Below are 24,739 nucleotides of genomic sequence, written 5' to 3' on the forward strand. Positions count from 1 at the left end.
TATTAGAGAAACACACCTTTTAATGGTCTATTGTGGTTTTCAAAAATTATAAGAAGCTCGATAAATACAGGATTTAACTGTTCCCACCACTGGCTGATGGACAAAATGAAAGGGGAGAATGAGGTGGAAAACTACTGAAACACATTTAAGACTGGTTTGAATCATACATGAGAAATATTCAGTGGAACTTGTATAGTCAACTAAGTCGTTACCAATTGGACTAATAACTAAATTATAACTTTTGGCTATAATTTTTAGATAGATTTAAATGAATCTTCATTAATCTCCTCTACTAAAAAAAAAAAAGTTACGGAGAATGTTACACCAATTTGGAAATTATTTTAAAATGCGTTTTCTTCTCTGTCACCCTGAGGACATATGTAGAACGTTAACAGAAAAATACAATAATGAATATTTTATAGTGGGACCCTGTCAGTACTCTTCTAATCTGGTTTGGGGTCCAGCTAGCATTTAACAAAGGGCTTCTGACTAACATGTTGCTCTAATTTATTCAGAAAAAATAAGTAAAAATCCCAAGGGCTTAAAATGCAGATGCCACTTTCAGAGAGTGCTAAAACCACTTGACTAAACAAACAAACAAACAAAATTGCTTCAGTCAAAATAAATGTAGCTAAACTAAAAATAGTTACCAATCCTCAGCATTAAAGAAAATTCTTACATTTTCCCGAAGCTGTGATAGTTGGTTTTAATTTTCCATCCTAGCCTATGTAACTTTAAGATAAATATATATATATATATATATATAAAAGAAGCAATTATCTAAATGAAATTACAGTGACTTTTGAATTGTTGGAACTCTATTCTCTCTTTTTAAAAGAACAATTAGAATACTGCTAATGGTTTAGAATATGGGCTTACAGGTGACAGTCTGATAGAAGTGGGTCTTACCTTAGTTGTTTCAACATGTCTCTGGGCTTCTCCGAGAACAGTACTCATAGAATGTGCTGCCTGGGGGATCTGACCATTGGCCTGGGTGGTGCCTGTTTTAACTCCTAAAGGGGAGGAAGAGAGACAAGAAGAGTGGGCAAAGGTGGGAGGGAAAATTAGGAGTATGGGATTAACAGGTACAAACTACTGTATATAAAACAGGTGAGCAACAAGGAGTTACTGTGTAACACAGGGAACTATACTCAATGTCTTGTAATAACGTATACTGGAAAATAATCCAAAAAAAAACTCACCCTGAATCCCTTTGCTGTACACCTGAAACTAATACAATATTGTAAATCAACTATACTTCAATAAAAAAAGAGTGGGCAAAGTATTTTCAACATCCTTCAGAGTTAACCTGAAAAGACAAAGCAGTTTTATGTCTCCAAAGCAAAAGGATTCACAGGTACACAGGGCTTTTGAAAAAACCTGAGGTTCTACGACAATACTTCATGAAATTCAGCAAAACATTCAGGAAAATGAATACTTTATACAAGCAACAAAATCTGGATTAACTGGGGTTCTAGAGAACAGTATGTTCTGCTTTTAAAAACTTTTTCGTGACTGGAAAATGAACCTTGAAAACCTCCTTCTTAAAAGAATTGTTGAAGATTTTTCTGAAATGGATGTATCTGGGTTCATACCATGCTATGTACAGGAACAACTTTTGAACGTTATCCTCAACAAAAAATACTTTGAGCACAAGAACAGTAGCCAGGACTTCCCCAGTGGCGCAGTGGTCAGGAATCCACCTGCCAATGCAGGGGACAAGAGTTTGAGCCCTGGTCCGGGAAGATCCTACATGCCGCGGAGCAACTAAGCCCATGTGCCACAACTACTGAGCCTGCGCTCTAGAGCCCGAGAGCCACAACTACTGAAGGCCGTGCGCCTAGAGCCCGTGCTCCGCAACAAGAGAAGCCACCGCAATGAGAAGCCTGCGCACTGCAACGAAGAGTAGCCCCCACTCGCCGCAACTGGAGAAAGCCCACGCGCAGCAACGAAGACCCAATGCAGCCAAAAATAAATAAATTTATTTTTTTTAAAAAAAGGTGGACAGAGGGGATTGGGCAAAATATACAAACCCCCACTATATCCTGAAATTAGATTTTTTTTTCCCCAGGCAGTCCTGATATGTGCTTCTTTTCCTGCTTTTTTTTTTTTTTTTTTTTTTTTGCGGTACGCAGGCCTCTCACTGTTGTGGCCTCTCCCGTTGCGGAGCACAGGCTCCGGACACGCAGGCTCAGCAGCCATGGCTCACGGGCCCAGCCGCTCCGCGGCATGTGGGATCCTCCCGGACCAGGGCACAAACCCGTGTCCCCTGCATCGGCAGGCGGACTCTCAACCACTGTGCCACCAGGGAAGCCCTCCTGCCTTTTTATTTGTCCTTTTGCACAAAAGTGTGCCTAGCTGAGGTTTCACAGTTTTGAGAGTCAGAGAAGCAGCTGTGTGTTGATGTCTCTGGCTCCGGAGAGGGCATCCCGGGGGGAGGACAGCCAGCTCTCCACACCCTGAGCCTGCTCCTCCCATGATTGAACTGCCTCCCAGACCCCGACCTGAGGTCTCCTCCCTGAGGGATTCCGAGGTTGCCTTAGCTCTACTCAGTACCAGCTGTTCTGCCAAATATTTATGAAATGACTGTGTGCTTGCTTCTCTAAATATTTTCCAAATATTTTGAAAAACCCAAAACTCTATGCAACAACTCAGAGAAGGTCATTAAGTACTTCAGGAGACAGGGAAGAAGGGAAGGTCTGATGAGGAATCAGATACTTTCACTATCTCAAAGTATCTCTGTACGAATTATTAAGTACAATATGAAATAACTGCACAGGAGAGAAATCTGACAGCACGTTCGCCAAGTGGTCAGAATGAATGTTTCCAATGAGGGGCAACAGACACCATACGCCTCCGACTAGGATACGCCGAGAAGGACACGGCAGCTTAGTCCTGCCCCAAACACATTACCTGAGATGAATTACGAGGAAATATCAGACACATCCAAACTGAGGGACATTCTATAAAATAAATGGCCTGTATTCTTTAAAAAATGTTAATGTCTTGATAGACAAAGAAAGGCTGAGGAAATGTTCCAGAGGAAAGGGGATGATGCCTAAATGCAAACTCCAAATCTGGACGGCACCAGTGCCAGGAAAGAGCATTGCTGTAAAGGCATCATTGCGACGACTGGCAAAACTGGGATATGGGCTGCGGTTTACATAAATATACTCTATCAACATGAAATGTTAAATTTCCTGAATTTGATAACTGTACTGTGGTTAGTAAGGGAATAGCCTTTTTTTGTGGTTTTAGGAAATACAAAGGGAAGATTTAAGGGACAAAGGGACACAATATAGTCAATCTACTCTCAAGAGGCTCCAAAAAAAAAAGGTCTAGGGACAACATATGGGGGGTGGGATAGGGAGAGGGGGATGATACAGCAAATGTGACAAATACTCAGTATCGGTGCTCTGGGTCAAGAGTCTATGGAAATTCTTTGCATTATTCTTGCAACTTTTCTGTCAGTTTGAAATTATTTCAGAATAAAAATATGTTCATGTCCATTTATACAATCAAAAGGCTGGAACAGGCTATACCAACTTGTTCTGCTGTAAGGTTTGTTGCTGTAAAATGCACGCTCCTCATTCAGCAAGAGCAGCCATGTCCTTGTTCAGAGCTGCCCTCCTCAGCACATCTGCTCGGTGCTGTCAGAACTTAACACCCTGTGCCACGTAAACACAAGATTATCTCTATGACTATTTAATGTCTCTCTCTGATTAGCCACATCTTTGCTCTGGAGGGCGGAAAGTAACAGGTTTAAACTTCTTAAGGTCTTAGGATGTTTAAATTTAAGAGTTTTTCATAAGGCTTTGTGTCCCATCCCATGCCACCCCTGAGAGATTTAAACCCCTTAGATTCCAAAGTGCTTAATCTCCTCATTTCCTTTGGTCTCTTCTCTTTCCCCTCTTCCCTCTTTGTATGCATATTCAAAATCTTTCTTTACAGGTAATGGAAACACCTTTGTATAAACAGAAACCAAAGCTGAATACTGAAGACAGTTAGGGGAAATTCCTTTAAAGGGCACAAATTATCAATATATATATATATTTTGCTTCTTTTGCCCAAACACACACAGTCTGATTTCTCAACAACATAGTGCACATTGCTATGTAACCAGGATGTCTAGGTCTTTGCCAGTCTGTGGGAACAAAAGAAGTCACGTCTATAGCAATCTCTCAGATGCTCCAAGCTGCTGTCCTCCCTTTACCAAGAAGTCTAATCTTTTCTGTGGGTTCTCTGCCCCATCCTGAGACAACCCATGGGTACCCACATAACTCGTATATCCTGTAGGTGCCACCGATTTCAGATCTAGGTTGTCCTGGGGTCACAGTAGTAACGTCCCAGCTGTCAAGTAGCAACACCACTCCTCCTGCTGCCACGTCTCTCTGGCAGACCTCAAAGGAATTAGGGGTGGGACGTTTATTAAACATGTTTTACAGAACTCAAGTGCATTCCCAGGAGGGGACAGATCCCTCATCCCCTTCTTCACCCATGTGGTTTGTAAAGGGCCGATCCTACCACTTGTACTGGCATCCTCTTCAGTGCGGCTACGTGATTTAGGTATAAGCATGCAATGGAGCCCTTCCAGGGTGTTTTCAGAAGCGGGGCTTTCTCTTTGTACTAAGATTTCCAGCTGTGTGAAAAATGTTAGCCTAGAGAGCCAGTGGCAGTCCTTGCCACCTCATGGGGACACTGCCCAAGAAAGAAACAGTATCTTGATGACTTCGCTTAACCCCCTGGATCCCGCTGTGCCTGAAAGCAGCCTACCTCTGGATTTCCTAGTTTTGTGCCATAATAAATCTCTCCCCCTTGGTTTTTGTTGCTTAAACTAGATTGAGTTGGATTTCTGCCAATTGCCACGAAAGAGTCCTGATGAAAAATAGTGGCTAAAGTCATAAAATCATTTAATAAGTACTAAAAAAAAGCCTCCACGGCTGTTTCCTAATATAAAAGAAAAAACCCTGCCATTTATCGAGAATACATTACTTGTTGCTAAACACTCTGGATGTAGAACGATGCCTTGGGATTTTCAATTGGGTAATCACAGCAGAGGCACACAAATCGTCTGCGGTTTGACTCCCAGCCAGTGACCCTGCACCACTTGGCCCTGCCTCTCCAGGACTCTGGGCCAACCACGTGAAGAGGGAGAGGGCAGGAGAGGAAAGGGATTCCAGGTGAAAAGTTGAAGCGGAGGAGGCATCAGACTGACGGGGCCTGGGGTTGACTGTCTCCAGGCTCTATCAGATGGTTTTATAGCAGGTCCTGCCCAGGGAGAGTTAGTGCCCGTGCAAGGTCTCCCCGGCTGCAGTTCTTGTTCTGATCTGTCTCTCGTGGGTCCAAGGTCCAGGAAATCTGTCCTCTGTGGGTGACCCCCACTCTGCAAGCCAATGACTCAGAAAACAGTTGTTGGGGTGATGAAGGAGGCTCCCTGACTAGTGCCCCAAAGAGCCCGAGGTTCAAGTGAGCCCATTAGCCAGTAACTCCTCTGATCCCAAGGAACATTTGTTTTTTCAACACTATTCTTGACATTTACCTTAATTGTGGCGGCGGAGGGAAGAGGGCTGTTGCAAGGAACATATGGTTTGATTTGTCCCGGGCTCCTGGATGGACATGGGTCCTTTAAACACCTTCCAAGGAGCCCTAGTGATTTTGTGTGATGAGTTTAGGCGAAGAGAGAGGCTTGGATAATAATATACGAGAAGAACTGAATTTTAAAAGATGGCGTCATTTCAAGCGGGTCTTTGTTGCTAAGATGTGATCACGGTCATCGTGTACGTATGTGTGTAACTGAGAAGAATGAACTTCACGTTCTATTTGAAAGTGGCTTCCCTTCCTTCTAAGCTCATCATCTTCAGTTCCTTCCGAGCTGGTCACTAATATACTTTAGAGCTTAAAATCCCACCCAGCAGGTGCTCATGGCAATACATTCTAAGGCATAAACTGAAAGTTTAAATTGAGGACGTTTTTCCCCTTAGATGCTCAAATGGAAGCATTTACTAATAAGCAGGGATGCTCTCAGTATGGTTTATTTTAAGATCTCAGCACATTTGTCCTCTGTAGGGCTGCAGGGCTTAATTTTGATAAATAAGACTCTACAGCAGAACCAAGATGGGTTAATTTACTATCTACTAACAGATATTCCATCGTGGGAAAGATCCTCCTTTTTGATCAATGGACATCTCATCTGACTGCTGCAATGGTGTTCTTCAAAAATTGGATTTAAGCAATTCATTTAGGAGAAACGGAATGAACATGCATTTTGCATTTAGTATTAAGGCTGTTCACATTACTTCACCCTCAGAGAAACCCTACCAGGTATTAATTCATTTTTCCATTTGTCGTCCCAACCATCTTCGAATTCTAGCCGAGCGCCTGTTATCTGCCCAGCACTGCGGTCCGTGCTGGGAAAACTATGATGTACCAGACAGAAACAGTCCCTGACCTTATGATTTCCTTCAGTGCCTGGAGGAGGGAACAGATACTAAACTAATAATCACACAGATTATTAATTATGACTGGCCTACCAAGGACAATTCATTTGAGAGCTGAGGCTGGGCAGGAATTAGCCACATGAAATCAAAGAGCATCATAGGGCTTCCCTGGTGGCGCAGTGGTTGAGAGTCCGCCTGCCGATGCAAGAGAAACGGGTTCGTGCCCCGGTCCGGGAAGATCCCACATGCTGCGGAGCGGCTGGGCCCGTGAGCCATGGCCGCTGAGCCTGCGCGTCCGGAGCCTGTGCTCCGCAACGGAAGAGGCCATAACAGTGAGAGGCCACAACAGTGAGAGGCCCGCGTACCGAAAAGAAAAAAAAAAAAAACAAACAAACAAAGAGCATCATAAACAGAGGAAGAGCATCTGAGAAGTCCTTGAAAAAGGATGGTGCTTGGGGCTTTGAAAAAGTGGGAAAAGCAGATGGGCTCTGTGGCAGGAACAGGAAGACAGGGGTGGGGAAAGAGGCAGGTGAGATGGGCGAGGCTCATTTCATGCAGGTTTTGGTGGCCTTGCTAAGGACTGGGGACTTAATCTGAGAGCAGTGGAAAGCATCTGAAGGGCTGAAGCACCACCCCACGGGGCCAAATGAACATGGTGGCTAGGATTTGATGGCAATGGAGACAAACAGGCATGGACAGATTTGCCCAATATTCAGAAGGTAGAGTCAGCAGGATTTAGAAGTGACTGGATTTAGAGGTGAGTTTTCTTGCATGTTTTCTGCAGGAGCAATTGGGCAGATGATGATGTTATTTATGGAAACAGAGAACAACAATGGGGGGGCAAGTCTGGAGGGTAAGAGGATGAGCTCAGTTTTGCAAATGTTGAGTTTGAGGTGTCTGGGAAGGATCCACGTGAAGCCAATGAGCAGACAGTTGGATACATAGGTTTGAAGGTCAACAGAGAAGCCTGGATTGGATTTACATAGCTATAGGTGGTCAGCTCATACACAGTGCTGGGGGTGGATTAGATCACTTAGGGAGATAGTGTAAAATGAGGATAGGGTTAGGATTGATGGGTCTTGGGTAGTTTAAGGTGGGGTAGAAGAAGAGTTACTATAGGAGGTTAAAAAAGAGTGGTCAGAGAAGTTGGGGGGTGGGGTGGGGGACTTGGAGTGTGTGATATCTGGAAAGCCTAGACAGGAGACTGGTTCAAGGAGGAGTGGTCAGTTGTGTTGGGGTTGCTGAAAGGTGGACTAAAAAGAAGGGTTTACAGTAGTTTGATTTAGCAACACAGAGGCCGCTGGTGAGATTAGCAAGAGCATTTTCCACCAGGTAGTAGAGGCAGAAAGAAGCCTGACTGAAATGGGTTGAAGAGTGAAAAGGAAGTAGAAAAATGGAGACAGCAAATATGGTCCACCTTTTAGAATAGTTGCTTGTCAGATGGGGCACTAGCTGGAGGGGGATTTGGAGTTGTAGGAGGGTTTTAAATTTGATTTTGTTTCTTTGAAGAAGGGTGCAATATTGATGAGAAGAAAACAGTAGAGCAGAAGAGAAAGTAGAAGAGAATGGCATAACCATGCATCTCTCTGGTCTTTGTCCTGGGTTCCTGGCACAGAACTTGGTATTTTCCAAGCTATCAGAGTGTCTCTGTTACTCAGCCCCTAGGAACACATCTGAGTTTATGCAAACAAGGTGGATCAGGATGGGTGCTGGTCACCAGAAGACCAACCGACTGATTAGAGGGTTGAGGCTTTGGGCCAGCCTGACATCGGCAGAGTAGAGAACGGGGGCTAGAAATTGAGTTCAGTCACGTGGTCAATGATTTGATCAATCATGTCGATGAAGTGAAATCCCAATAAAAAATCTGGACAGTGGTGCTTTCCTGGTGGTGAATACATCCATGTGCTGGAAGGGTGATGCACCCTGATTCCAGAGGACACAGCTCTTCATCTGGGACCCTCCTAGACCTCACCTTATTCGTCTTTCGTTTGGCTGGTCCTGATGTGTATCCTTTACTTACTTTTTTAATTTTTAAAAATGTTTCTTTCTTTTTTTATTGTTTGGTTGCGTTGGGTCTTCATTGCTGCGTGTGGTCTAGCTGCAGTGAGCGGGGGCTACTCTTCATTGTGATGCATGGGCTTCTCACTGTGGTGGCTTCTCTTGTTGTGGAGCATGGGCTTCTAGGTGAGCGGGTTTCAGTAATTGCAGTAGGCGGGCTCAGTAGTTGTGGCACACGGCCTTAGCTGCTCCACGGCATGCGGGATCCTCCCGTACCAGAGGTTCCCCACCGAACCCGTGTGCCCTGCATTGGCAGGCGGATTCTTAACCACTGCGCCACCAGGGAAGTCCCAGTGTATACTTTATAATAACATTGTAACAATAAGGATAGCACTCTCCCAAGTTTTGTGAGTTGAACTGTTGAACCTAAGGGGGTTCTGGGAAACCCCCAGATTTGTGGCCGGTAGGTCAAAAGTTTGGGTGGCCTGGGGACCCCTGAAGTGTGGCTGGCATCTGAAGGAAGGGCAGCCTTATTAGTACTGTGCCCTTGTGGGGTCTGAGCTAACTCCAGGGGCAGCATCAGAGTTGCGCTGCAGGACTCCAGTTGGGGCAAGAATAGGGGACGAGAGCATGCATGGAAGAATCGGCCCTTGTTAGGAGGTAACACAATAGACATGGGCTAGGATGGGTGTAGATGCAGGTAAGTCACTGGGTTTGGTGGTGGAAAGTTGATGGTTCTTTTTTTTTTTTGCTGAGAGTAAAGGGGCTGGAGATTGGAAATCTGAGGAGAGTGAAGAATGTCTGAAACAATTATAGAAGCTAGGAGATTACACTGACTGGGATAGGTCTTCTCAACATTACTGACATCTGGGACTGGCAAATTCTTTGTTGTTCAGGGCTGTCCTGTGCATTGCAGGACAGGCAGCGTCCCTAGCCTCTACCCATTAGATGACACAAGCACCCCCCAAAGCATGACAACCAAACATGTTTTCAGACATTGCCAAGTCTTCCCTGGGGGTCCAAATCTCCCTCGGTCGAGAACCATTGGTCTAGAGAAACACAGTAAGAGCCACAGGCAGTATTAAGCGCCCGGTTGTGGTTGATGTCGACAGATCTGTGATGGACTCAGTGTCTACCGTATGCCGAGCCCTCTAGGAAGAAAGGATGTCCCAATCCCTCTCCCCACGCTGGAGAAGCCTCACTCCCTCTCTCCTTTTCTCAACCTCCAGATTTCCTATATACTAGGTTAACGGTGGGCAGAGTCCTGTGGGTTGAGAGCCAGCCCAGTCATTCTGCTTCCTTCCTTCCTTCCTTTTCCCCTCCCTCTTCTCTCGCTCCCTTCTTTTCTTCCTCTTTTTCTTTAAATCCCTGGTGTTATAGTTGCCTCTGGCTAGGGCTGAAACTTAGGCAAGAGAGATGCCCACTTCAAGCTTTGAGTTTAAACCACATGCTCTAGCTTGTTCTAACAGGTAGCCTTGAATTGGAAGTTATGAACACTAGCTCAGCTGATCAAACATGGAATTCTAATTTGCCATGGTTCCTGTGTCTATATCTTTCTCTTGGGAACTTCATGGGAGGGATGCCTGTGTCTGGACGTGGGCTCAGTGGTGCCCTATCAAAATAGCATCTCACAGCACCCCCAAATCCCCAATGACCTCTGACACACACACATAACTGGTAGAGCTAAGGTCCTGGCAAGATGTGGGTTCTGTTTCCACCCAAGTGGGTAGACTGTAATTCAGTTGACACCTCCTGGAGTTGGCACCAGACTCTGCAGGTGTAAGGTACAACCTTCACAAGGCTGCCTCCACTTCAATGCCAGCCGACCACCACTTCTGACCAGCCCTTTATAAACTGAGAGGTTTCCACGACCCCTCAGGTTCAATAATTCAACACAATGACTTGTAGAACTCAGGAAAGCTCTATACTCACCCATTACAGTTTTATTATAACGGACGCCCACAGGGCGAGGTCTGGGTGGGTCCTGGACGTGGACCCCCTTCTCTGTGGAGTCAAGGCATGTAACCCACCTGGTTCCTTGAATGTTCACCAACCAGGAAGCTCCCCCAAGCCTTGGTGTCTAGAGTTTTTATTGGGGTTTCATTAAGAGGTACAATTGATGAAATCACTGGCCACAATGGTTCAAGTTCTTCCAACCATTATGTATCATAAAGACAATGTGTTTGAATCACAGCTCAACCACTGAGAAGTACTACATACCAACTTGTCCAAGCTTCAGTTCTCTCAACTGTGGAGTGAGGATAATAATGTATACCTTGCAGGGTGGTTGTAAGAACAAGAAATAATGTGTATATAAAGCAATGCATAGTACCCACTCCATCCCTCAATGTCTTGCCCTCCTTCTTAAAAATATAAACCAGTAGCTGTTATATTACCATTAAAATGTGATGTCCAGGGCTTCCCTGGTGGCACAGTGGTTGAGAGTCCGCTTGCCAATGCAGGGGACACGGGTTCGTGCCCCGGTCCGGGAAGATCCCACATGTGGCGAAGCGGCTGTGCCCGTGAGCCACGGCCGCTGAACCTGCACGTCTGGAGCCTGTGCTCCGCAATGGGAGAGGCCACAACAGTGAGAGGCCCGCGTACCGCAAAAAAAACAACAAAAAAAATGTAATGTCCAGAATTGGGTACGGGGCTCTAGCCATGATGTTATTGAGGCAAAACACCAAGGAATGATCTCACTGTTGGTGCAAGCAGCCTGCTGGGCACTAATGTAGCCTCGGACAAACATCACATCTATACTGTGATGAGACACAGCTCCCTACAAGCTCATCCTAAGCTGGTGATCACCATCTTGTCCACAGGCATATCATGAAAAAAGGGTCAGAGCTTTGCTAAAGGTCACTTATAAAGAAATAGATACAAGTGTGTGTGGGGGGGGGGGATCTTAAATTTGACCATCAGGAGGGAATGTATTCTGTGCAGTGTCTACAAAGTTCTGTTTCTATGAAATACATTAGATAAGTTTGAACACGACCTCTGAGCTTTGAACAGGTGTCAGACTCTCTTCTCTGCAAGGTACCTGTAGAAGACGGGGCTGGTGGGGCTGCGTTGACAGTGCCCAGGTTGGTCCACCGAGAGGCAAGCCCTGCCCTGGCCATGGCACGCTGATAGCTATCATAGAGCGTCTTTCCATACTAGGGAGAGAACACAAAAGAAGCAAGAGAGTAATCCCGAATTCTGCACTCAACTGCAAATTCAGGGAAAAAAGGACTTCATCACTACTCTTTTTATTCCTTTCCTGAGATTTTTTTTAGTTGATTTTTTTTAGTACTTCAATGAAAAAAATCCACAAATCATGTTTTCATATGTTAAATAATTTTCCAGATTAGCAGAGTCAGGTAATACCTTCACCTCCCCATTAGAGGAGAGCTTTAGCCACGCACTGTGATGACATATATCTTTATGTAATTCTACTGCAGATTGTATCTCGTGTTTCTTAATTACACACCACACTTGCAAAGCTCTCCATACATCAATAGCTGAGATGTCTCACGTGAAAGTAAATCCCTGACTCCCAGGTCATGGGAGAGGTCCATGTATCAACCACTCTCATTTACTTAAAAAAACCAATGGGCAAATAAGGTAATATCTATGGCATTGACCCCTTAATGGCACTGACTCAGTAAGAATGGATCAGCTGTTTCTCAGTAGCACAAAGCCTGGACCCAGGTCAGGAGGCTGGTTAGCAAAGATAGGGTGAGTCCGAACGCTCTCTCACCTTGGCGATCCTGATTCCCGTAACCCACTGATTTAGCATTCTTGCGTCATCACAGCAGAGATACTTGATATACTGGGACTCCTTCTGAATTTGGGGATGCTAGAAAAAGCCATTTCAAAGACCGTTTATAAGCTCTTCACTTATTAGCACCTTTCAAAAACATTTAAAAATTCTCACAGTGTATGAGATTTCCTGAGAAGGTGGCCAAAATTACCGGTAGCAATTTTAGAATTAGGAACAGGAGTATATTTTTTTACAGAAGCTAAATTTGGAAAGAATTTCAGAAAGCAGCGACATGATTTATCACAAGCATTTTTTACTATATTATCAATAATCATTTTCATTCCTGCTTTTTGAATGCTTGAAAGCCTTCACATTTATCACGTTTCTAGCCCTACAAGAAGTCCAAATCATTTCTCCATTTATCAGATAAAGGAACTTACCTGATGTAATTCTTATGTCAAGGGATTAATGCTTTTGTGACTCCCCATCAGTCCTAGGGTTACTTCTGCTACCAGGGATTCAGGGTTTCACCCCGTCTTCTGTCATCTCTTACCCAAATGGGCCATTTTGGCCTCCAGATGGATGGCGCAGAGAAGGAATATTTCTGTCTAATCTTAAGTGGCAACGAGCTAGGTGCTGCACTAGGGGGTCATCCAGGCCTTCCAGGAGCTCCTGATCAAAGAGAACAGTGATGGGCAGGCACGAAGGGGAAGGAGAGTCACGGGTCCTTGGTCATACGGAACATCCTTGTCTTTCAGCACCAGAAACAGCTCCCTAACTTCCAATGGCATTCCTGTTCTGACTGTCTTGTAAGAGGGGCAAAACATGGGTCTCTCCAGCAATTTGATGCCTATAGTTCTTAGAAAGCAGCTGTTGTTTTGTTTTGTTTTGTTTCTGGATGAATTTTAAAAGTTGATCTTGTTGCCTTTGGCTTGATATATTAAAATTTCTTCGGTTTGTTTTTTGGTGCATGTCATGTCATGGGAAAGCCAGGTTCCCAGGAGCAGACTTAAACTGTATTGTGCTGGCAATGAAAGCAACTGTCTAGGTAGAGGTATCCACTTAAACAGCACAATCAACAATTTCTTAAGTATATACTTCATCTAAATAGACTAAAATGTAGTCATTCCCTTAAGCATAATGGTTGTTGAGCACAAAAGAGAGGCAAGAAATCTTGACCTTGAGTTCTAACTATGGCTCCTCCTATGATCAGGAGATCAAAGTGTAGACTTTGGTTCATTTTCTCCAACATTAGTGGGGTGCGTCTCACCAACTTCCTTATGTCATATGTGTACTAAGACTGTATACAGAAGAATTAAGCATCAGGTGACCCTGAAGGTCTCTCGTGATCCTCAGGTTTTATGATTCTAAGATGAGCTGCCTAGTGGGCTCCTTTCTGGCTCCCTCGTGAAGTCAGGAACCTTCTAGGCTCCCAGGACATCATACAGGAAGTTCCTGTGCTCATTCTTCTGTCATGTCTTAGGACCTTGCCAAGGGGTTTACTCCCTTGAGCTTTTCGCTGAAAAAATATTTGCAAAGACGTTTAAGGAAAATGCTGGCTCCGTGCCACTGGTTAGGCTCTTCCACCATTGGTTGCTCCTGACCACAGAAAGAGAAGCTCCTGCAGGATGTGCCAGGCAGCACACAAAGGTCAGGGCAACTGCAGATGGTTGTTCAAAGGGATCTTACAGATCCTCTAAACTTACCAGTGGGAGACCAGAGAAGTTAAGCCATTTATCCAAGGTCAAAGGGAGTGGCAGACGCATAACAAGAACCAAGGGCCTGTGTACTCAACAGATACCTCTGGAGTGCTCAGAAATATACCAATCCCTAGGCAGACAGAGATGAGAAAGAAAGGCTCACACTGTACTTAGGAAGTGGCGGCTGGGATGTCCCTGGGGGAGACATATGTAAACAAATGTATGATCACTCTGTGACATGGTAAAGTTCGTAGTAAAAGTTGGAAACCAGAGAAAGGCTCTTTGGACAAAGTGACAGAATGTTATAGAAATTCTGTGTGGCCAGGACCTGGGAGCCATGGAAAGGAGAGGCAGAAAAGAAGCTGGAGAGGAAGCGGAGTCAAGGGCCTTGTGTCAAAATCGCATCTGGACGTTGTCCTCTAGGCAGTGGGGCCATCAGACCTTTGGAACAGCAGGGCATCCAGGCAGCAGTGGTGGCTGGGGCCGTGGAGTGAGGAGGAAGGCAGACAGAGAGGGCTGCATGCGAGCCGTCTCTCATAGAAACCAGAACTTGAGGGACTGGACGACAGAGGGGAGAGGAGGGACTTCAAGGATGCTTTCTCTATTTCTAGCTTGGAAAAGTAGGTGGGTGTTATGGGTTTCATTGTGTCCCCTCCAAAGACATGTTGAAGTCCTAACCCTCTGTTTAGGTATCTGTGTGAATGTGACCTTATTTGAAAACAGGATTGTTGCAGATGTAATCAGGTTAAGGTGAGCTCATACTTGATTAGGCATTTATATTCTACTAGGGGAGAAAGCCAATAAAAATACAAAACACTAAGTAATGTAATTTCAGACTGTGAAGAAAATGTAGCAGAGTAAGGGTAGGGAATAGGTGAGTGATGGAGCAGAAGTCCAGAACTCTTCCCATGACCCCTCACCACCTCTCAACGGAGCTCAACAGAGACATAATTCCTCCTGGAGGATGGTCACTTCCACTGCCCCATCATACCTCACCTCAGAATGCAGTGAGAACAAATTCACAAAGGAGCAACTTCACAGGAAAGGGGAATGTGCATCCAAGAGCAAGCACAAGGGCAGAAATGATTCTGGGGTACCAAGTCCTTTCTTGTGAGTATGGACAGCCTCTGGTATCTTTTTTTGTTAAAAAAAAAAACTTAAAAAACCTCTTAAAAAAACCTCTTAAAAAACTTCTTAATTTACTTATTAATTTTTAAAAATTGAAATGTAGTTGCTGTACAATATTACGTTAGTTTCAGGTGTACTACCTAGTGATGTGACACTTGCCTACATTATGAAATGATCACCAGGGTACGTCTAGTAACCATCTGTCACCATACAAAGTTATTGCTGTATTACTGACCATACTGCTCAACCTCTTAAAGGACAGGTGATGTCTCTACTGCCTTCTCAGAGTGTGGCCCCTGGGCCATCAACATCACCTGGGAACTTGGTGGAAGTGCAAATTCCAGGGCCTGATCCCAGACCCACAGAATCAGAAACTCTGGGGGCCCAGCCACCTGTGTTTTAACAGCTCTCCTGGTGAGTCCCAGGCACTCTGAAGTGTGACAACCACTGGTCAATAGAAATATTTAATTGGTTCTAGAGTGCACTAAGAATGCCTCCCAGTTCTTGCTTGCTGGCTGTGTCTCTCGACATTGCACTGATGGTCTTATGGGCATATATTGTTTCATCTGCACGGGAAGTGTTCTTTCTTAAAAAAAAATTGTTTATTTATCTTTTTGGCCGTGCCACGCGGCACGTGGGATCTTAGTTCCCCGACCAGGGAGATCAAACCCGTGCTCCATGCAGTGGAAGCAAGGAGTCTTAACCACTGGACCACCAGGGAAGTCCCCAGGAAGTGTTCTTATTTCCGCTTTGTAGCAGAGGGCAATGAAGCTTAGAGAGTCCCGACAATGCGCCAGGTGACAAGGCCAGGACTCAAATTCCCATCTTCCCGACAGCGCCCCACCACGGACTGTGATAGTCCGTGAGTTTATCCTGAGTAAGAAACTCCCGGGCTGAACTTCTCAGCCCTTGCATGTCTGTGGAATCACACGATCTCTTAACATACTTTGCCATAATCTCCAACTCCTTTTGCAATGTATGTGCACATTCTTTGAATTCTTTAAATCTGCTCACCCTCATGAAATATTTGCATGTCAAGAATTTTTTTCCCCACGGTGGACAGAAAGGCACATAAATGACCAAAATGTTCATAAACAAATTAGGTTCTCCAAACGATGACAGACACTTTTACTCAGCAAATGAATAGAAATTCCTAATATTTCGGGAAGGAACCGAGAAGCATGCCTAAGAGCAAATTAAGCAGGGTGATTGCCCGTAAGGAAACTGGCTTGAGAACAGAACTGATCATTCTGAGGAAAGGGAAATGTGTGTTCTCCTTGGGTTGTTTGTCCTGATTCATGTTTGTTCTTGGATCATCGGGCCTGCTTTTTTTTCACCTCTGAGCCCTCTCTCCCATCTGGGAGGCCCTGCCCTCGGTCTCAGCGTTGCCACGCTCAGTGCAGCCCAGGGTGACCTGTGTCCCAGATCAGACCGTTCAGCCCATGATTCTGGGACCTAGCTCCAAGCTTGTGAGTCAGCGCCAGAAACCGCATTCCCACCCTGCTCACTGGGTCTAAATCCTCAGCCTGGGAACCTCTGGGTCTGAGAGCTCTTCTTTCTCTTGCTGGAAATCCCTCCTCCAGCCTCTGGACCCTGGCCATGGCTTTGGGCCTTTGCCCCCTTCTGACAACGTTCATTCTACATGTCCGCTCTGAAGTGGATTTCGTCACCAGCTGGTAAGCCCTGACTGTTGACGCTTAGAGTTAGAACACATTCTGATCCTCTGAGGGCAAAACTTGACTGTGCTGAGGAAAAACTAAGATTCCTGGGCCCCATCCTTAAATGGTTTGATTCAGTGGGTCCCGGCCCTGGAAACTGTATTTCTAACCAGCCTCCCCTGACTCTGATTCAGCCAGTTTATTGACCAGCATTTCAGAACCTCTCTCTAAAACCTTCTCCCTACCTAAGAGATGTGGGCAGTGCTGCAGAGGTGCAGTGCATGCCCATGTGCAAAGGAGGGCCTCCATTTTGGTAATTTCTCAGGGTCTCAGGATTGCAAACAAGGGCCATGGGGGCAGACAGAAACACAATGAAGACAAAGTTCAAGGGCGGCTTGGGCTGGGGGGAGGCAGAGAAGAGATTCTGTGTCCTAGCAAACAGTGTCCGAGAGAATGGCCTCTGGGCCACCACCCGGCTTCTCATCCTGGCTCAGCAACTTCCTGATCGGGAGTCTCTGTGCCCAGGTTCCACATCTACAAACTAGGGAGAATTGTGGCTCTCACCTCATAGGCTGATAAAGGGATTAAGTGAGTTAATATATGGAAAGTGCTTAAATCATTGCATTACACATGAAACATTTCTCGTGTGCTTTTTGTTCATTAAGAAATGTCATTTTCTGACAAAGGGATAGAAATGAAGAATAGCTTAGTGGTGGCCAGGGGGTAAGATGGGGATGGGAATAGGAGCGAAGTGGGTGTAGTTATAAAGGAGGGTACCTTGTGGTGATGAGAATGCTCTGAATCTTGACTGGACCAATGTTAATATCCTGGTTATGACATGGTACCACGGTTTTGCCAGATGTTACCATTGGAAGAAACTGGGTAAATGGCACATGGGACCTCTCTGTAGTATTTCTTACAATTGCATATAGATATACAATTCTCAAAATAAAGTTTAATTAAAAAAGAAAAGAAATGGCATTTCCTTCAAACTGCTGCATTTTATTTATTTATTTATTTTTTGCTCTACACGGGCCTCTCACTGCTGTGGCCTCTCCCGTTGCGGAGCACAGGCTCCGGACGCACAGGCTCAGAGGCCATGGCTTACGGGCCCAGCCGCTCCACGGCATGTGGGATCTTCCCGGACTGGGTCACGAACCCATGTCCCCTGCATCGGCAGGCGGACTCTCAACCACTGCGCCACCAGGGAAGCCCCAAACTGCTGCATTTTTAAAAGACAAATGGGAGCAGTAGAAGGGGATGCCCAGGCTGTCTGTGCCCCATCAGGGTTTTGAGAATGGTTGGGTCAAGGCGATACCCAACTCCTGGAGTAACAGGCATGTGACAGTGGCACACGAGTGTGGGCGCCTCTGAAATGATGGAGTGGGTTCATGATCATCTCCAGTGACAGGGTTCTTGATAAAGAATACGTTTGCTACCAATGTAAATGTAAGCACTGTCCTTAATTTGTGAAAATGATGTAAAACTATGGTATAGACTGGCCCACTTCCTCGGTAGAGGTGACAGCTTTGCCAGGAGCACATACGCACACACAGAGTCCAGCTTTGGACGTTTCCAGAAACATGGTAATGGGGTCTTCCTGGGGGTGGATGGGTGACGGACGTACAAAGGTGCCTCACCAGGAACCTGGTCTCGTTAACACCTGTTCCATAGACTTCTAACCCAGAAGGAAACAGAGGAACCCCGATTCAGAAAGGAGAAATTCTGGGGGATTTCAGGGAGGGGCAATATTGGGGTTGGGGATTAAGAGGTAAAAACCATTAGGTATAAAATAAGCTACAAAGATATACTGTATAACACAGGGAATATAGTCAATATTTTATAATAACTATAAATGGAGCATAACCTTTAAAAATTGTGAATCGCTATACTGTACACCTGTAACTTATATACCATTGCACAGCAACTATACTTCAATTAAAAAATAATAAAAAATGAAGTATATTTGTAGGGAAAAAAAATTCTGTACACAGCCCTGCACCGGGGCCAAGTGGAATGTGCTAACCCCTGCTCTCTGGTGTGAGGCTGTGAAGGGAAAGGAATCTCTGAGGTCGGAGAAAATGGCGTGGCCAGAACAGCTGTATAAATTCCCTGAGTTCATTTCTAGTGGTCAGTCGTTACAGCTGGCAGATAAAAGTTACTTTTGGGGCTTCCCTGGTGGCGCAGTGGTTGGGGGTCCGTCTGCCCATGCAGGGGATGCGGGTTCGTGCCCCGGTCCGGGAGGGTCCCGCGAGCCGTGGCCGCTGGGCCTGCGCGTCCGGAGCCTGTGCTCCGCGGCGGGAGGGGCCACAGCGGTGAGAGGCCCGCGTACCGCAAAAAAAAAAAAAAAAAAAGTTACTTTTGCCCAACTTTCCAAAATATGGTGCTAATGTCAACCTTACCAGACACCTGATAATACATATTGCCTTTTGATAATATGCACCTTAAAAAGTTTCAAGACCCAGTAATGCTATTTTTAGAAAAAGATATATTTTCCTATTTTTTGTATTTTCTATATTTTTCTAGAAAATCTTGTCAACTTCCTAATTTCTAAAGATGTCTTACAATGGAATAAGAGTCTGATAAATAAAGACCTAAAAGACTGATTGTCTTGTCAATAAAATTGTAACTAAAAATTTGTTCAAAATATAGAGTTCTCTTTTTCATAAAGTGATGAAGAAATCCAGACAGATTGACTTGAAAGTTTGAGACTCAAATAACAGGCTTTGGAGAAATGATCTGAGTTGGTAGAAATGTTTCCCCCTTTCCTATTTTGGTTTACAATAAAAAGCTTATTATGTTATACTTGTAGTTAACTGTATAACATTTAACATTTTTCTTCTTAAAAGGAAACATTACCTTAAATTGCTTACAGATCTAAAGTAAGGACTTCTTAAACCTACCTTTAAAACAAAGCAGTAGTCAGTGGGTGCTTTGTATTTTATTTTACACTGAATCCCATAGTAAATGTTGACATTTTCAAACTGTATAAAACATGCCAGATCTCGAGATGTCTGAAAGAGAAGGAAAAAATAACCTCAACCTAGCTGACAAGTAATATTTTTCTAAGGTCGTTCTTCATGGCACAACAAGGCATTACATTTTAGTAGGAAAATACAGAATTTCAGGTAATTTATATAAGCATCTACCACGTATAGCTTTCTAAAAGCCAAGCCTACATTTTAAGAAGGAAAGAGCACATCCAGGCAAAACAGCATGCCACAGACCAAAAGTGGAGCAAAAGATTATACTGCTGTTCTAGCACCTACGCGTGGACTCCCAGAGATGACTGGAATCATTACTGATGGGGTTCAGACAAGGTGACCGCGCACCTCGTCAAATATTTCATTTTGTCTTTTGCCATTCTAAGTCATTGATGGATTTCATGACTGAGCATTTAGAAAAAAGTCCCCCTCAGGATGAACAATGAGAGGTAAATTTGATGCTCAGAAAATTCACACACACTTCATACACTTCTTCTTGAGGAGAAAAGATTCCTTTCATGCCTTCTCTTTAGGGCTGGTGGTGTTGCTGTGGAAACACAACCCTCTCCTCCATATATAATATGCATTGAGAAGACATCAACCTCTAATCTACATATTTGGTTACACTTCAATTACAGATTTGTTCTGTTACTTTTTCCCCCTCACGTTCTATAATTCTTTACTGAGTTAATGAATAAAAAAATAAAGGGTAGAATTGCTACATCTCAATGCACAATTATTCCTTTATATATGGTAGTATACTTTTTTCTTGTAAGATATTTTCTTCTGATTTTCAAAGTTTTAGTTTTTTTATTAGAAAAATAAAACATATTCATCATAATTTTAAAAATAAGTTATTTTATATATAGTAAAACAAAAATTTTCCTTCATCACTCTTTTTTTTTCTAATTTCATTCTCTTCTCCAGAGAAGACATTCTTCCAAATGTTTTTGGGGATACATTTATATACCTATGTATGTGTAGACATACCCACATACATATATACAATTATTAAAATATAAATGAGATTTTACTCTCAATATTTTTCCATGACTTTGTTCTTTTTCTTAACAATATATCTTGGGGTCTTTCTATGTTAGGACATATGAAAGGATATATCACATTCTTTGTATAGCTGCATAACATTACACTGTATAGGTGTAGCTATTTATTCCACCATCCTACTATAGATGACTAGAGGTTACTTCCACCATCCTACTATAGATGACTAGTGGTTACTTCGATATTTTGCTATTACAAAATATATTGTGCATATGAGCAAATGTTTCTGTGGGGTAGGTTGCCAAACATGGAGCTGTCCTTGGAAGGGGCATTCCCTATTATATTTGCAAAAATTTTGCTAAACTGTCCCCCAAGTTGGCTGTACTAGCTTACATTACAAACTTCCGTACATAAGAGTGCCCATTTTTCTTACCCACTCCTGATGAATTTGCATATCATCAATATTGTTAGTGTTATCAATCTCACGGGAGGAGAAATTTCACTTATTTACATTTTCCCGATTACTAATAAGATAGAGCAACTTTTTAATTATTCACTGGCTACTGATATTTCTGTTTCTGTGAATTCTCACTTAGTAAGCACTGCTGGTTTTCTATGAGTATGTTTATCTTTTTCTTAATGAGTTGTTGAAGTCTTTTTATGGATAGTCATACCAGGTTATACACGCTGCAAATGTACTCTCTGACTCTAGAGCTAGTCTTTAACTTCTTGTTTGGTATCTCTGGCCATAAGGAGTTAAACACAACTTTATATATAGTCAAATCTGCCAATTTTCTTTGTTAAAATTTTGAGTTTTTAGTCTTGTTTAAGAAGGCTTCCCCACTGCCAAATTATGAGAATATTGACCATCTATTTTCTCCTAATATTTTGTAATTTTGTCCAAATACATTTAATCAACGTAAGATTTAATCTGGAACATGGTATGAGGTAGGAAGCTATATTTTTTAATGGATATACAATTATTTCAATGCTATTTGTTGAGTATCACATTCTCTCCCCACTGCTATAAAATGCTCACTTGAATTTCTCTTATATTAGATGGCTCTCTGTTGATCTGTTTTCTCTTCCTGTACTGTTTTTGTCTAATGTTTTGACATTTGGGAGGAGGGGTTCTTCCATAATGTTCTTTAAAATTTTTGTGTGTGTCTGTTTTGGAACCGCATCTCTTTCTGATGAATTTTAGAATCAGTTTTTGAACTTCAAGTAAAAAGAATCCTATTGAAATTTTTTCATTGGAATTGAATATATAGAAAAATTGGGGGGGAGAATTAATATCTTTTCATCTAGCAACATTGTACATTTCTGTTTATTCAGCTCGAACTCATTTCCTTTATTAAATTTTCTATTTTATGCCACATAAGATCTTGAACCTTTCTTGTTAAGTTTATTGTCAGGTATTTTGTATTTTTTTGTTCTTGCAATGCATGGAATCTTTTGCAGCATATTTAATTTGCATATTGTTTATATAAAGGAAAACAATTTCTTATTTGGTAAGTTTATTTGGTCCATTGGGACCAAACTCTTAAGTTTTTCAGTTGAGTGTCTTATATTGTCTGGTAGACAATCATGTTGACTGTGAATAAAGAGAGTTTTGCCTCTTCTTTTCCAGTAATTATACTTGTTATTCTTTTTCTTGACTTCCTGGCTAGTTCCTCCATTACTGTTAATGGCAGCAGAGACAGAAAGGATGCCTGTCCAACTCCAATGTGAATGCTTCTAATTTTCGTCCCTAAGTGTGTTGTTTTTGATAGGCTTGTATGTCTCACTTATATGTAAATGCCAAAGACATAACATCTCTAAAATAAAACAAATAATTTGTGGGTCAACTGTTATGCCCCCCACGCTTGGGACTGGAATGAAGATAGCACAGATGGGAAAAGAATGAATTCTAAGACTGAAACGAAATAGGAGTGGTAGCTGCTCTGGACCAAGAATTTCCCATAATGCTCTCCTGCATTCCACAGAGATGACAGTCTTCTAACTAGTGGGAATAGCCCTGGATAGTCACTATGACTTCACCTGCAAGGGATGTGGGTCAAGCCTTATTAGAAGCAGCCTGCAATTTGAAAATATGCCGTTGGGGGGTGCCCTGGATTTGGCAGTGAAGGCAAGACGCTTTGGCTTACTCCAGATATAGAAAGAGAGACAGACTACAACTTTGCAAAGGTGAGCAAAGGAAGGAAATGGCCACCCTCTCAGAAAGGTCTTAGAAAAAGCTAAGAGTTAGAATGAGAGTTAAAATTACATTTCAAAGAAGACAAATTTACCATGTGCTTGTAGATTTGAGGCAATAATCCTAAATTACCAAGTAGAAGTGAAATGATATCTAAGATACTCTGCTAAATTAGGCAGGGAAATGCATATAATATAATTCAGAGAACAATTTAAATATTCAAGTTATAAAAGCTAAAATCTAAATTAAACTCTATCAAGACTTCTAATACCACTACGATTCCAGATAAAAGAAGTTTTACTGTAATGACTACAGAACAATAGAGTAAAAAGGGGGGAAAAAAGTCCTCAAAGATCGATATGTGAAGAAACAAATTAATTTCTAAAAAAGTGCTTCAGTCATAATTTCTGAAACCTGACTTTAAAGTAGATAAAACTCTTCACCTTCAAGAGAGAGCAGTGGAAAGATTCAGGATTTCTGTAATTCTATCCTAATAGGATATGTATCTGTATAAACATTGTAGTAACATGAATCTCACAGCAAAGTAGAATGTATTTAAATTACCACCTGAGGATTTCTTTACTTTCACTTTCATGAAATGCCTTTTTGCAAAAGCATATCTTTTTTTCTGACCTTAGTCTTTCCTTTGGGGACATAATAAATTCCAGAAGCTCGTAAAAGAAAATAGCGCCTTTTCCAGGATTTCTTCCCATCTTCTTTCAAATAAAGAGCTCCCTCTAGTTCTGGCACAATGATGGATGTTCCACAAAAACTCTCCTGAAATTGAGATTCCAACGATATAAAACCCATGAAAGATAAAACACATATTTTGTTCACATTTAAACAAACTGTGGCCAACTAGCCTTCAAGCTAAAAATCGTTTTGTCTACAGCTTTGATTGAATGCATATATTGACACTGCATACCATTTGCCAAAAGACAGGAAGAACATGGTGGTTGAGTCTCAGCTCCTGAGTTAGACTTCCAGGCTTCTTGACCACTTAGCTCTGTGACCCTGAGCAAGTGACTCAACCTCGGTGCCTTTACTTGCAAAATCAGAGTAACGATAGCCCCAACTTCATAAGGAAGGCTGTGAGTACAATCTTGGTATATTATAAAAGAAAGCATTACATAAAGTCTATTTCTGTTACTGTAAGTTGATAAATAGAAAACTTATTCCTGTACCTGTAAGTGAAAAAAAATTACTGTTTCACTGCTAGTAAATGGAAAAATTAAAATATACAATTCTATACATAAAATATTTTGTACATTAATATTTTATTTTTGGCATAATTTTCTTTTCTTTTACATTGAGATACAATTGATATAGAATATGTATTAGTTTTCAGTATACAACCTAATGATCTGATGTATGTATATATTGCAAAATGATCGCCATCGTAAGTGTAGTTAACATCTATCACCTCACGCAGTTACACATCCTTTTGTTCTTATGATGAGAACTTTTAAGATCTACTCTTTTAGCAACTTTCAAATATACAATACAGTATTGTTAGCTATAGTCACCATGCCGTACATTACATCCCCAGGACTTATTTATTTTATAACTGGAAGTTTGTACCTCTTGACCCCCTTTAGCCATTTCATGCATCCCTACCCCTGCCTCTGGCAACCTCAAATCTCTTCTGTGTATCTGTGATTTCATGTTTTTTGTTTTTTGATTCTACACATAGATGAGACATACAGCTATCTGTCTTCCTCTGTCTGACTTATTTCACTTAGCACTCAAGTTCCATCCATGTTGTCAAAAATGGCAAGATTTCCTTTTCGGGGGATAGTTTCTTATCAAAGAAGAAAGAAGACAATTATTAATACTGTAGTATCAGAAAAGGATAGTGACAAAGTACATTTTCTAGGTGCAGATGTTTAAAAATCA

At 42.7% G+C, this 24,739-nt stretch overlaps 1 protein-coding gene and 1 long non-coding RNA gene across 3 annotated transcripts in view; one reads left to right on the plus strand and one right to left on the minus strand.

Annotated features, from left to right (window-relative positions):
• APBB1IP (amyloid beta precursor protein binding family B member 1 interacting protein) overlaps window positions 1-24,739 on the minus strand; it is a 103,371-nt gene that overhangs the window by 1,462 nt on the left and 77,170 nt on the right. The window contains exons 10-14 of one of the 2 annotated variants that reach the window (XM_019933293.3): window positions 23,477-23,620; window positions 19,567-19,677; window positions 12,175-12,273; window positions 11,431-11,590; window positions 910-1,013 (exon numbers count right to left, since the gene is read on the minus strand). In XM_019933293.3, coding sequence (XP_019788852.1) covers window positions 910-1,013; window positions 11,431-11,590; window positions 12,175-12,273; window positions 19,567-19,677; window positions 23,477-23,620 — 618 coding nt within the window. The remainder of the gene's footprint in view (window positions 1-909; window positions 1,014-11,430; window positions 11,591-12,174; window positions 12,274-19,566; window positions 19,678-23,476; window positions 23,621-24,739) is intronic. The other variant, XM_004314263.4, reaches the window with a different exon arrangement.
• LOC141278099 (uncharacterized) overlaps window positions 1-24,739 on the plus strand; it is a 48,559-nt gene that overhangs the window by 925 nt on the left and 22,895 nt on the right. The window lies entirely within an intron of this gene.

Source organism: Tursiops truncatus, chromosome 2 (genome assembly GCF_011762595.2).
Source record: "Tursiops truncatus isolate mTurTru1 chromosome 2, mTurTru1.mat.Y, whole genome shotgun sequence".
In the NCBI taxonomy this organism is placed as follows: domain Eukaryota; kingdom Metazoa; phylum Chordata; class Mammalia; order Artiodactyla; family Delphinidae; genus Tursiops; species Tursiops truncatus.